The following is a 14265-nucleotide window of genomic DNA, read 5'->3' on the forward strand; positions in this document are numbered from 1 at the left end:
TAGTAGAATTTTTTTCTGTAATCTACTGCCATATTTAAAGGTAAACTATCCATGCAAATACCACAATTCTTTTCTAAATGTACAGTCAATTTTCTTGCCAGGAGATGCAAGGGAAATTTCTTCAAATCCAAGAATTCCATTCTGTTTTGTGTAAAGAAGATCAAAGACCAGTAAGAACAGGGAAAATGTTGAGTGAAATGCACTATCGTATTAACAGAGATCATATTGTGTACCAAGTATCAACATCATTCCCACATCAATGATTCACCTATGCACACATATTTATATATCTAATAAAAGGATAATACTGGTCTAAGTAATCAGTCCTAGGCTCAGGTGGAGGTTGTATATAAGAGGTAACTGGATGCCAATGGTTTGGATGTGAGTCGACGTAGGTGGAGATCAGTTTTTGTGAAGATTGTTTTTCATAAGAAACTGGTAGCATGTGGAGTCCTATGACCTTAGTATATACGATCAAGACTTTTAACAAGACAGATAATGTCCCTTCCGGTACCGGCTATCAAAGCCGGCACGATTCTATGGGCAATTAAATGTCCCAAGAAAGTGGTGGGTACATTTGCTCAAGTAGATCCGGCTTGTTAAATCATCTGTTTGTTAGTATTACATATTACGATATATGTATGTTTGTGCCCAAAAAGTGTGCATTATTCTACAATTAGGAAGATGTCTTTGCCATATATTGCTTATGGTTCCTACAGAATGGTAAACAATGTGTTTTATATCTCCAGGGTCCCAGTAATATGCCAAAAACAAGAGTGGGAGTGACTCCATAGTAATTACATTAGAATGAAAAAAAAGACATTTTCATTGTACAATACAAACAGAAAATTCCTGTACACACGTGCATTGTGGACTTAATGGATCAACGAACAAACACTCCGTCTTATTGATCTTGAAAAGCACCAGCTAAAACTCCTGAACCATGCTAATGCACAAGCATGACAACTCAGATTTTTCATCTCTCATCATATACACAAATATGTACCAACATGACATTATTTTATATTTAACAAGATGGGTGTTTATCCACTGACCCTGTTAATCAGCCTGTCATGTTTGACAACACTGTTGATTTCTTGAACACATCGCACGAATCTGGATGGGTTCCCTTGCTTTCATCCAGGCAGCGGTGAATCCAGTTGGTGGTCTATGGAGCGGAAACGACGACAGCGGTGCTGTGACGCTAGGGGCTCCACCGCCACTGTCCTGGTTCTCCTGTGCTGACTGCTAGCGGAATTCTTGCCAACCCTCCATCCAACAACTCGTACATATTTGTATTTTTTATATGTTTCAGCCTAGAATTAATCCCAAACTTCTATATCGTCTTATGGCATCTTGGATTGAAGGATTCACCATAAGACATAGATCAATATGGGGAAAAAACTGGAAAAAAAGATGTAGGAATCTGAATAGCTGACTGAGCATTTGACAACTGAAGAATGAGATGGCAAGGATGCAAGGCTCTGGGCATGTCTACATTGTCGATACTACTGTGATAAATATATATATGCAACACAAGCACAAAACGCCGTGACACAAACCCATGAACCTGAGATCATACATGAGTGATCGTTTGATGGAAGAAGATCATACATGAACGAGAAAGCGATGTAGAGGAAGCCGTTCTTCAAGGTCAAGGTCGGGAAGGGAGCACGCGAGATCGCCATGGTGCTGATCCACGCCGCTGGGAAGGGGGGTGATTCGCCATTGCCGCAGCCCAGCTGCTGCCTCGGCCTTCACTGGTGGTTAAGTCGAGTGGGAAAGGAAGGGTGTGCGGCTAGGGTTAGGCCGAGAGTAGGGAAGGAAGGGGCCTGAGGGAGGGATACAAAGAGACATCGCTGACCAGCGCCTGATCGATTGTTCCTTCGTGATGAAGCTGACAAAAATGAATTAGCTAGTTGGGCTGTTGTGCACAAGCCCAATAACCCAGCACGCTGTGATTTTTTCACCAGAATAGCGTCCCTCAACGACACTCAGCCCACTTAGCGACAGATGGGGTGCTAACGGAGATCAAATGGCCAAGATTGGCTAGATCATAGTAACAGACGGCTCTGGATGCTAATAGCGTGAGAGGGCTGGGAGGGTGTTCAGTTTTAATATATCTAAATAGCTCTAGTGCATCCGTTGCATGGCAATCCCTACTCACTCACATTGATATCTATTGATGGGCATCTCCATAGCTCGTTGATATGCCTAGTTGATGTGAGACTATCTTCTCCTTTTTTTCTTCTCCACAACCACCATTCTATTCCACCTATAGTGCTATATCCATGGCTCACTCTCATGTATTGCGTGAAGATTGAAAAAGTTTTGAAAAATTTAGAGTATGAAACAATTGCTTGGCTTGTCATCGGGGTTGTGCATGATTTAAATACTTTGTGTGGGGAAGATGGAGCATAGCCAGACTATATGATTTTGTAGGGATAACTTTCTTTGGCCATGTTATTCTGAGAAGACATAATTGCTTTATTAGTATGCTTGAAGTATTATTATTTTCTATGTCAATATAAACTTTTGTCTTGAAATTTTCTAATCTGAATATTCATACCACAATTAAGAAGATTTGCATTGAAATTATGCCAAGTAGCACTCCGCATCAAAAATTCTCTTTTTATCATTTACCTACTCGAGGACGAGCAGGAATTAAGCTTGGGGATGCTTGATACGTCTCCAACGTATCTATAATTTTTGATTGCTCCATGCTATATTATCTACTGTTTTGGACTATATTGGGCTTTATTTTCCACTTTTATATTATTTTTGGGAATAACCTATTAACCGGAGGCCCAGCCCAGAATTGCTGTTTTTTTCCTATTTCAGTGTTTCGGATAAACAGAATATCAAACGGAGTCCAAACGGAATAAAATCTTCGGGAACGTGATTTTCTCCCCGAACGTGATCCATGAGACTTGGACCCTACTGCAAGCGATCAAAGAGGAGGTCACGAGGGTGGGGGCGCCCCCCCTAGGGCGCGCCCCCTGCCTCGTGGGCCCCTTGGTGCTCCACCGACGTACTCCTTCCTCCTATATATACACACGTACCCCGAAACGATCAGAACAGGAGCCAAAAACCTAATTCCACCGCCGCAACTTTCTGTATCCACGAGATCCCATCTTGGGGCCTGTTCCGGAGCTCCGCCGGAAGAGGGTCGTCATCACGGAGGGCTTCTACATCATCCTAGCCCCTCCGATGAAGTGTGAGTAGTTTACCTCAGACCTTCGGGTCCATGGTTAGTAGCTAGATGGCTTCTTCTCTCTCTTTGAATCTCAATACAAAGTTCTCCCCCTCTCTTGTGGAGATCTATTCGATGTAATCTTCTTTTTGCGATGTGTTTGTTGAGACCGATGAATTGTGGGTTTATGATCAAGTCTATCTATGAATAATATTTGAATCTTCTCTGAATTCTTTTATGTATGATTGGTTATCTTTGCAAGTCTCTTCGAATTATCCGTTTGGTTTGGCCAACTAGATTGGTAGTTCTTGCCATGGAAGAAGTGCTTAGCTTTGGGTTCGATCTTGCGGTGTCCTTACCCAGTGAAAGAAGGGGCAGCAAGGCACGTATTGTATCATTGCCATCAAGGATAACAAGATGGGGTTTATTTCATATTGCATGAATTTATCTCTCTACATCATGTCATCTTGCTTAAGGCGTTACTCTGTTTTTAACTTAATACTCTAGATGCATGCTGGATAGCGGGCGATGAGTGGAGTAATAGTAGTAGATGCAGAATCATTTCGATCTACTTGTCATGGACGTGATGCCTATATACATGATCATGCCTAGATATTCTCATAACTATGCTCAATTCTGTCAATTGCTCAACGGTAATTTGTTCACCCACCATAGAATACTTATGCTCTTGAGAGAAGCCACTAGTGAAACCTATGGCCCCGGGGTCTATTATCATCATATCAATCTCCATTACTTTAATCTTGCTTTGCTTTTTGACTTTGCTTTTACTTTTTACTTTGCATCTTTATACCAAAAATATTATATCTATCAGATCTCACTCTCGTAAGTGACCGTGAAGGGCTTGACACCCCCTAATCGTGTTGGTTGCGAGTAGCTATCGCGTTGTGCAGGTAAGAGGGACTTGAGCGTGGGCTCCTACTGGATTGATACCTTGGTTCTCAAAAACTGAGGGAAATACTTACGCTACTCTGCTGCATCATCCCTTCCTCTTCGGGGAAAACCAACGCAAGCTCAAGACGTAGCAATTGTCCACCCTTCACGCCTAGGAATCAGCTAATGAACAGCAGGAACCAATCCAAATTGAATAAGGCGTCGGCTAAGGGTAACCTGTGATGGCTTACATTGCGCTCCAAGGCCTCATGCCTACATCAGTAACCATCACCGGAAGACTTAGTGTCCCAAACCTCGCCAAAGAACCAACGAGGCCACCACCTCCAGCAACAACTCCGGTAGCCTCTGTGAGCACCCAGGCAACACCTCCAATGAAGAGACGACGACGCAGCGCCAATGCTGCCTGGCGGCAAGCCAACCAAAGGTTTCCCTTGGTGCCTGAGCAAGACATGAAAATGTTGTCGGGGATTTCACAAGCTCTGTAAGCCGGAGTTTGGTCATGGTGGATTTTGCCCAATCGGCATTCTTTTTGTTCTTGAGCCATCACTTTGCACATGTGATGAATGGAAAGCTACACGGTGGAAATAAAATAATAAGCCAAGCTATGGATGGCTACTTGTAAAATTTTACGTCCTATAAGATGGCAAGGGATGACAGATGGCCGGGCTACCAGTTTACTACAAAGAACCACTGTTGAGATTGACAGAAAATTTTGGATCTAGATAATATTGGGGAAAAAGTTAAAAGGGGTGGAAAAACCTAGCAACAGAGACAAACATTACCATGGCAATGGAAGAGAAAAACTACCACGACATAAACAAATTTTCAAGAATATAGATGTATCATGGGGGCGGTACGGTACGCAAAAACCCATCTAATCTAAGCTATATAAAGATCTAGCGAGAAGATGAACCAAGTCAACGATGCATTACGATGAACTATGGCGATGAACATCACCCGGGCAGCAGCGGAAGTACATCGAAGGTGAAAGGAGGCTTACAGATTTGGGAAGTGGCGCCAAGAAAGACTCATCGGATCGAGGACGAACGGTGGCGGACAAACGCAAGCTCTAACAGTGACGATGTTCATGGACGGATTCCGACGGCTGCTACGGTTTGGAACTCGAGCAGGGGTGATTTGGAGCTTGAGAAGTCGCAAGCAAGAAGAAGAGCACAAGCGCATGAGGTAAAAATGGCCTTGAGCCCCTGCCTCCCTATTTATAGATGGGGGTGGGAAACCGGAGGCGTCATGGTGCTTTTCCAAGGATACCCCTGTGATTTCACGATATGATATCCTTTGACCTAGGTGACGGGGTCCTATACCCGAGGTACTTGACATAAGGGGGTCCGACCATGGTCCGCAGACGAGGCCTATTAGGCCCAAGAGCGTAAGAAAGCCCTAAAGAGGCGAAGACGATGTGCGTGCTCTCCGAACTTGAGGGCGGCGGAGGAACCGACCTCATCTACCCCCCGAGTAAACCCTAGACCTATCCTATCTATATAAAGGGATCCTTTTGGTTATCTTCCTCCAAAATGATGGTGCCCAGTGCCATTGCGATGGCTGCCTAGTCAGCAGGAGCTGCGATAGACCTATACTTGGCGGATCTGGCTCTCTTACCTGGATCGGCCGACTGATGATGTCGTCTATCGAGGGCCGGTGGGGAAGGGGTTCATGGAGATGGAGTGGTGGTGAGACAGAGAGAGTTCTGGAAGAGGAGACGGTAGAAGAGAGAGATGGGTCAAGTGGTAGACAAATTGGGGGCTTTGGAGGTTCAAGCGGTAGGGGTGGATGGGATGCACGAATGCTGAAGTTTGGCCAACAACTTTCATAGGTGTGGTCAAACAATCCATTAGTCGTGGGATGAATGAATATTGAAGATGCAGTGTAATAGATTTTCTGCATACCTCCATTGATCTTGTTCATATGTGTATCACATTTTGTCCCTCCATTGACTTCATTTTCATACTTTCGATGCGGATCAACAATGTTGCTTCAGGGAACTCCTCTAAGGGCAAGGAGGTTGTGTTGGTCAAGAAAGGCATGGCAATGGTGGGGCTCAACAACGGCCTAAGAACTATGACCATTAATGGAAATATGCCCTAGAGGCAATAATAAAGTTGTTATTATTATATTTTCTTATTCATGATAAAGGTTTATTATTCATGCTAGAATTGTATTGATCGGAAACTTAAATACATGCGTGGATACATAAACAAAATACTGTGTCCCTAGTGAGCCTCTACTAGACTAGCTCGTTGATCAAAGATGGTAAGGTTTCCTAACCATAGACATGTGTTTTCACTTGATAACGAGATCACATCATTCGAGAATGATGTGATGGACAAGACCCATCCGTTAGCTTAGCATATGATCGTTCAGTTTATTGCTATTGCTTTCTTAATGTCAAATACATATTCCTTCGACTATGAGATCATGCAACTCCCGGATATCGGAGGAATACCTTGTGTGCTATCAAACGTCACAACGTAACTGGGTGATCATAAAGATGCTTTACAGGTATCTCCGAGGGTGTCTGTTGAGTTGGCATTGATCAAGATTAGGATTTGTCACTCCGTGTATCGGAGGGGTATCTCTGGGCCTCTCGGTAATACACATCACAAGAAGCTTGCAAGCAAAATGACTAAGGAGTTAGTTATGAGATGATGTATTACGAAACGAGTAAAGAGACTTGCTGGTAACGAGATTGAACTAGGTATGAAGATATCGACGATCGAATCTCGGGCAAGTAACATACCGACAGACAAAGGGAATTACGTATGCTCCCATAAGGTTTGACCGATAAAGATCTTCGTAGAATACGTAGGAACCAATATGGGCTGGTTATTGACCGAAGAGGCATCTCGGTCATGTCTATATCATTCTTGAACCCGTAGGGTCCGCACACTTAACGTTCGTTGACGATATAGTATTATATGAGTTATGTGTTTTGGTGACCGAATGTTGTTTGGAGTCCCGGATGAGATCACAGACATGACGAGGAGCTCCGGAGGTAAAGATTGATATATAGGACGATGCTATTTGGTCACCGGAAAGGTATCAAAGTGTATCAGGTAGTCATCGGATCACCAGAAATGGTTCCGGGAAGCCTCGGGAGGTTAATGGGCCTTATGGGCCAAGAGGGGCAACACACCAGCCCACAAGGGGCTGGCGCGCCCTTCCCTTGGCCGTCGGCCCTATGGATGGAAAGGGGGGAGGGCTAGCCCCTCTTTCCTTCCCTCCACCTAAGAGGAAGGAAAGAGGGGGGGCACCCCCTCCTACCTTCCCCCACGGGCAAACAAGGAAGGGGGAGGGGGGCTAGAGGGCAGGAGTATATATATATATATGAGGGAGGGGCACCACACAATTCTACGATAATCTCTTAGCCGTGTGAGGCACCCCTGTCCACAATTTAGTCCCCGCTAGTTTTCCGCAGTGCACGACGAAGCCCTGAGGGAATAAGATTCACCACCACCGTCACCACGCCGTCGTGATGCTGGAACTCATCTACTACTTCTCCCGTCTTGCTGGATCAAGAAGGCGAGGACGTCATCGAGCTGAACGTGTGCTGAACGCGGAGGTGCCGTACGTTCGGTACTTGATCGGTTGGATCGTGAAGGTGTTCGACTACATCAACCGCATTGTTAAACGCTTCCGCTTTACGGTCTACGAGGGTACGCGGACATACTCTCCCCTCTCGTTGCTATGCATCTCCATGGATAGATCTTACGTGTGCATAGATTTTTTTTGTTTTCCATACAACGTTCCCCATCAACCATTTCCATGAGGACGCCGGCTCAAGCCACTTATGCAATGTCATCCTTGTACCCAAATTGGAGTGTTTGGCAATGCCCCTTGACTTCACCAAGCACTTGACCACCGTCCCACATGAATTCATGATGAGAATGAACACTAGCTGAGTGGAGAGTCATGGTCCAGACGATGAACAACAGGCTCACCCTTGATAAAGCCCCCCCATTCGTTGTTGTTCACAAATCAAGTTCGGGTACCTCGTCACCTTCAAGTTGGCGACTCCCGACATCTTGAAGGTGACTTCAACAATGATGGTGTTGAGGTGGTGACAAAGTGCAAGAGGCATGAGGATGCATTTGTAACGGCTCTTTAGGGTGTTATCTTTGCACCAATTTAAGACTCTTGTGTTGGATGTTTAATTTAAGACTTGCCGCAACCGTTTGTCAGTTTAACTAACGATGAGTAAGACTCTGGTTTATGCTTTGCCCGTTATTAGTTGGTTATGCTATGTCTGTGCGTGCTAGTAACCTTACCACTCCAACAAGAAGTTATCAGACCACATGTCTTGGTTGACCAACAACGGTTTGCATCTGCCTAGAACAAGCCTGCAACAAAACACCATACATGTGTTTTTGCTCAGCCAGGCTGGAGGGGATGCCAAACTAAGTATATGCAGAACATATTTTTTCCCCGTTTTCACTCAGCCTGGCTCTGGCTCAGTTGAGCCACACATGCAAATAGCCCAAAAAACATGCAACCTACCAAACACATCATTAAGCTATATGTTGTTTTCTCAATTATTTCTATTTTTGTTGTTGTTCCACTCAAGATCAGACTAGGCGTTCTTACTACTTCTGATTGATAAGGGGAGTTGCTACCTTTTATTTTTTTTATTTTTATCAAACAACAATTTTATTGTTAAAATTTCAAAATATTGTTATTCGGTTGGACAATCACTCTGGCTTCATCCTAGAAGTTATGCACATTGACATGTTGTCATACATGGTCATGGTGCCAAAGAATAACACAACGTGGCATTTTTGCACCGGTTTCAAGGACATCAACAAGGTGTGTATGAAGAACCTGTTTTCTTTACCACCCATTGAACAGATCGTCGATGCAACGGCCAGGCATGACCTTATCTTTCTGGATTAAAATGAAGATGTCCGGCCGCGAGGCCACCTCATTTATCACAGCATATACAAGCCTTGATGTTTCATCACAATGCCTTTCAGGTTAAAGTGTGCAGGGCCACCTATCAGCAGATGATCTAGATGTTGCAGCTGCAGATCGGAACAACCGCAGAGGCGTATATCGATGACGTGGTCATCAAGACCAAGACAACCGACACCGTCATTAACGACTTGTGTAAGACCTTCAAAAATCCGTGTGCATTCAACATAAAGCTTAATCCAGAGAAGTGCGTCTTCGACGTGCCATCCAGTAAGCTGTTGAGATTCTCATCTCCTAGTGCAGGATCGAAGCAAACACCGACTGGACAAAACTCAAGAAGCTAGAGAAGCTCAAGAACATTCGTCGACTGGACAGATACGTGGCTTCCCTAAGTTGGTTCATTAGTCGGCTAGGTGAAAAGGCTCTCCCCTGTGCAGGCTCCTGAAGAAGACAAACGATTTTGAGTGGACCACCGAGGCCGACAACGCCATGGAAGAAATCAAAACGCTCCTGGCAACCAATCTAACCCTCACAACACCCCACCCCAGCGAACTAATGTTGCTTTACATCTTGACCATCAATCTCGATGAGCTGCGTTGCGGTCACTGTGAATCCAGTCGCAGCTGCCTCCCTCGCCATAGTCGCTCTGCAACAGACCGACTGTTGCTTTTGAAGGGTTTGCAACAAGGGTGGTGTTGCAAAACTGGCCTTCGAGTAGATTCTGATGAGGCGGTCTTCGAGGTGGTCGACACGCACAATGTCAGTAGTCGTTGAGCGGAAGCGCTTCTAAAATCTGAAAAAAAAAAACCCTCATCACCAGGGTTTTTTTAATTTTCCGTTTAACTTTCAATCTGATAGCCACGCCGGTGGAAAACAAACATAACGTGGCAACGACCACGCCGCATATCTCCCAAGAAAATAGCGAAGCAAACGGGCTTCGACGACGGAGCCCAACAACGACCACGCGGTTTTGCTTTGGGCTCAAGAAAGAAAAGTTTGGGCAGAACTGGCGACGCGACCCAAGAAGAGTACCCACCCGGGACGCCATTGACGCCTCCGAGCCAGAGGAGGCGAGGAACACATGCTCTCTTTCCCCCCCGCTGAAGAGTAGCTGCAGTTGTTGCCAAGACGGCCACGGAAGCGGAAGCGCAGGCCAGCGCACCACCCGGCGGGCCATTCTCGCCGAGCCCCCGCCCGCTTACGGCCGCGGCGGCGGCGCCCCTCCCCCGCGCTCTCGCCTCCGGGGATCGCGGGATTGGGCGGCGATGGACACCTCTACTAGGGCGGCCAAGATCCCCTCCCTCCCCCAACAGACGGAGATCAACTGGGACAAGTAAGCGCGCCCGCCTCCTCTCCCCCCCGCCGCCCCCCGGCAATTCGCCCCGTCTCGGGCGCTCCCGAGTATCTAGTTGTTAATCTCCCCGCCTCCCCCCTGCCGCAATTCGGAATTGGCATTAGAAAATTTCGATTTAGGAACTTGCCGTGGCTGCTGTTGTTCCCGGATGGAGCGCGATTGGGGAAGCTGTGGTGAATCACGGCTTCTAGGTAGCTCTCTGGTTGGAATTGGTATATTGTTCTCAAACTGTGGTGTATACATGTTGCAGCCTCGACATGACCAAGCTCTATGTGGTGGGGGCCGGCATGTTCAGCTGCGTGACCGTGGCGCTCTACCCGGTGTCCGTGATCAAGACCCGGATGCAGGTGGCCTCCGGGGAGGCCATGAGGAGGAACGCCCTGGCCACCTTCAAGAACATCCTCAAGGTGGATGGGGTGCCTGGGCTCTACCGGGGGTTTGGGACCGTCATCACCGGGGCTATCCCGGCTAGGATCATCTTTCTCACGGCGCTCGAGAAGACAAAGGCGACTTCGCTCAAGCTTGTCGAGCCACTTCAGCTGTCAGAGTCGATGGAGGCTGCCCTTGCTAATGGCCTTGGTGGTTTGACAGCGTCTCTGTGCTCGCAGGCCGTGTTTGTGCCCATTGATGTGGTATGCTTACTATTAGCCATTTCCAGTTTCCATGCTGCTGCAAAGAGTTGTGCTATGTTTGCCAGAGTAGGCAAATCCATTTATCATGTTTCTGTTGGCCTGTATCTCAGGTTAGCCAGAAATTGATGGTTCAAGGATATTCTGGTCATGTCAGATATAAGGGTGGAATAGATGTTGTTCAAAAGATTATGAAGTCTGATGGGCCACGGGGGTTGTACAGAGGATTTGGCCTGTCTGTTATGACGTATGCACCGTCTAGTGCTGTTTGGTGGGCAAGCTATGGGTTCAGCCAGCGTATGATTTGGAGGTTAGTAGTGATGGTCTAATTGGCTTATCACTATGTTTCTCTCTCTTAGCCTCTATGTTGTTTAAATTCATAGATTTCTTAAGTTGAACAAAGAAGAAAAGGCTAACTGTATGTATGTATATACTGGCAATGTCGATCTCTGTAATTATGCAACCTTCTTAAAACCGCCCCTTTGATGGTGACAGACTCTTTCAATCACATATCCATCTTTTGCTTTCCTGTTAGTAGTGATGGTCCAATAATGCCAAACTACAGTTTTATTTACATTGATCTATCTTTTTGGAAAACTCTGATCTTACTTTGGTGTGCTCTGGCTGATTTGCTTCGGTAATCTTTTCATATTTGCTGTCTTCCTATAGGCAGAAACAGTAACCATGATCAAGTGGTTTGGCTTATATAAATACCTCTCAGACACTAGGTACTCAGAAATACATAGTAGTGTGCTCTTAAGGGTCAGTACAGAAGTTAGTTTAGGGGAGTTCTTTCTTAATGGTGATAGCATCAAAATGTTAAGAATTGAAATAAAGTTATTTATCTTGTTAGCATAGCTACTTGAGCTCACTTCTGTTGTTCTGCTTGTGTAAACAGTGCTCTTGGCCATTTGAATGATAAAGAAGATGCTCCTAGTCAGTTGAAAATAGTCGGTGTTCAAGCAACAGGGGGAATGATTGCTGGGGCAGTGACCTCTTGTGTTTCAACTCCTCTAGATACAATCAAAACCAGGCTGCAGGTGACATTTATGTTTCTGATTATTGTTGCTTATTTCTGCCTAATTGGGTTTGAAGAAGTTCATTTTTCAAGACTGCCCTTGTAACTAGTGCTTATTAAGTTTCACGCTGATGCCATTAAGATGTCTATAACCTGACTCCGTTATCAGAATATCAGTACGATTATTAAGTAAGGTTTAGGAGCATGGGCATTTTGTCTTGAAGTTCATTGATGTCCATCTGAAAACATAAGTAACTTTTGTCTTGGATAATATATAGTAGCATGGGATTGAGGAGCTAGAATTCAGGAACAATCTTTGTTACTCCCACCGACCCAAAATAAGTTTCATGGTTTTAAGAGTAGGCAAGATATATTTCTTCTCTCAGTAGTGATCATTGGAAAGGCAAGCCACTGTATGTAAATGGATACTTGTACTCTCTCTGTTCCTAAATATATGGCGTTTTGGTAGTTTAAATTGAACTACCAAAACGCCATATATTTAGGAACTGAGGGAGTATTTCTTTATCTTATAGTTATTATGGGGTCAAAAGGGAAAAATTTCCTCTAAAGCTTTTTCCACAAACCTCTCTATTTAATAGTGAGTAGTAGCATAAATGTGTAATGTTGAAGTGGCTTAGAAGTTTTTCAAGGATATGACATGCACTTTATGGACACACTTCACAACTTTCTTAACATTACATGTTTTATCTGTGTTGATAGTGTCGAGTGTAGACTTTTAGTTAATTACAATCACACTTCTAGACTGTAGCGTTCAACCCCCAGTGTTCAATTTTTCTGGTGATGCTTTAAGAAAATGCTCCGTGCAGCTGATGTTTTCTTTATGTCATCAAGAATTTGCATTTTTTTTTCTATTTCTTAACTGTACATGCATCCTGCGAATTATGGTTTTATATCAGCCACATTAATATTTTTTTCTGTTTTTTCATCTAGGTTAATCAAAACAAGCCAAAAGCCAGTGAGGTAGTTAGAAGATTGATCGCTGAAGATGGATGGAAAGGTTTCTACAGAGGGTTAGGTCCAAGGTTTTTCAGCTCATCTGCTTGGGGTACATCAATGATCGTATGCTACGAATACTTAAGTATGGCCATCCTCCTTTCCAAGTCTTATATGTTTGTTTTTGTATATTCATCACATCTAATGCTATTTGCAATACAAAATTGCATATAATAAATACGCACTCTTACAGTTAACTGCATACTTGAGCATCTCATCTATACTTGTGGTGTCTGGTGGCATTGTGGTCACTTGTCATAATTTGTCCATATCTCCTGTAGGCTATACCATAACTCCCATATGCAATTTAAACCACACTTGAATACAATCTGAAACTGTGGAACTTCTATTCCTTTTTGCTCCCTGTAAGGTTACCTTACATGAAAGCTAGCACATTATGGATGATCGGATTCGTGCTGCACTGTCGCATATGGAAGGAGTATTGGCATATACGGATAGCAAATGCAGTTGGGTGGAATATCCGTGCTTTGCTTCGGCAGCAGCCTGGTCTGTCTTGTGGGACTATGGCCAGTGTATTCCTATTCGCAAAACATGGCGTTTGTTAACAAGTTTTCCATGAATGAAAAGCATTTGTTTTATGAAATTTGATGGGTTGAACTTCCAGTAAAAGCCCATTCACAAAAGAAGGGTTGTTTGTAGTTGTATATTCAAACATGGAAGCTCCATACGATATTCCTCTCTAAAATAATTAAGATTTCTCATCTGATCTGAAACTATTCCTTTTTCTCTATTCCTAACTATAGTTTCCTTCTGGTTTTGTCCCCAGAGCGCGTATGTGCTAAAGTTGAAGAGGCCTGAGTCGGCTGACATCTCCTTATGTGGTTCCTGCAAAGACGCTGGAATTTTTGTTGGTAGCCGAAATGCAACAATACTACAAGAAGGCATCAGTGACACCCACCTGAAGCTCTGTTTCTCGCTGACTTGATAGCTAGACAGTGGTTCTTACAAACTTTGGTGCCCCTGGAGGGTATATTTTTTTGGCGGAATATTTGAGGCTCGTATTAGCTGCCTCTAGTGACAGCTATGGATTAGGCAGAATGCTCATATAAACCGAGAGATCAGATGTATTCGATTTCTATTCTTTTGAACTCCAAGGCTTTGTTATGGCGAGTCTGGTCGATTGGGACCAGTTGTAATGACACGTTAGGGGCAAGCTTCGCATTTGCTCGTTTCTCTGCTAAAATTTGTTTTTCCTTGTCAA

At 44.5% G+C, this 14265-nt stretch overlaps 1 protein-coding gene across 1 annotated transcript; it reads left to right on the forward strand.

Moving 5' to 3' along the window:
* Positions 1 to 10036: 10036 nt before the first annotated feature.
* LOC125510633 (solute carrier family 25 member 44) lies at positions 10037 to 14265 on the forward strand. The gene is made up of 6 exons (XM_048675864.1): positions 10037 to 10361; positions 10633 to 11014; positions 11125 to 11321; positions 11910 to 12051; positions 12981 to 13128; positions 13831 to 14265. The coding sequence occupies exons 1-6, from the start codon at positions 10294 to 10296 to the stop codon at positions 13860 to 13862; spliced, it is 969 nt and encodes a 322-aa protein (XP_048531821.1). The 5' UTR covers positions 10037 to 10293; the 3' UTR covers positions 13863 to 14265.

The sequence above is a fragment of the Triticum urartu genome, chromosome 5 (genome assembly GCF_003073215.2).
Source record: "Triticum urartu cultivar G1812 chromosome 5, Tu2.1, whole genome shotgun sequence".
NCBI lineage: Eukaryota > Viridiplantae > Streptophyta > Magnoliopsida > Poales > Poaceae > Triticum > Triticum urartu.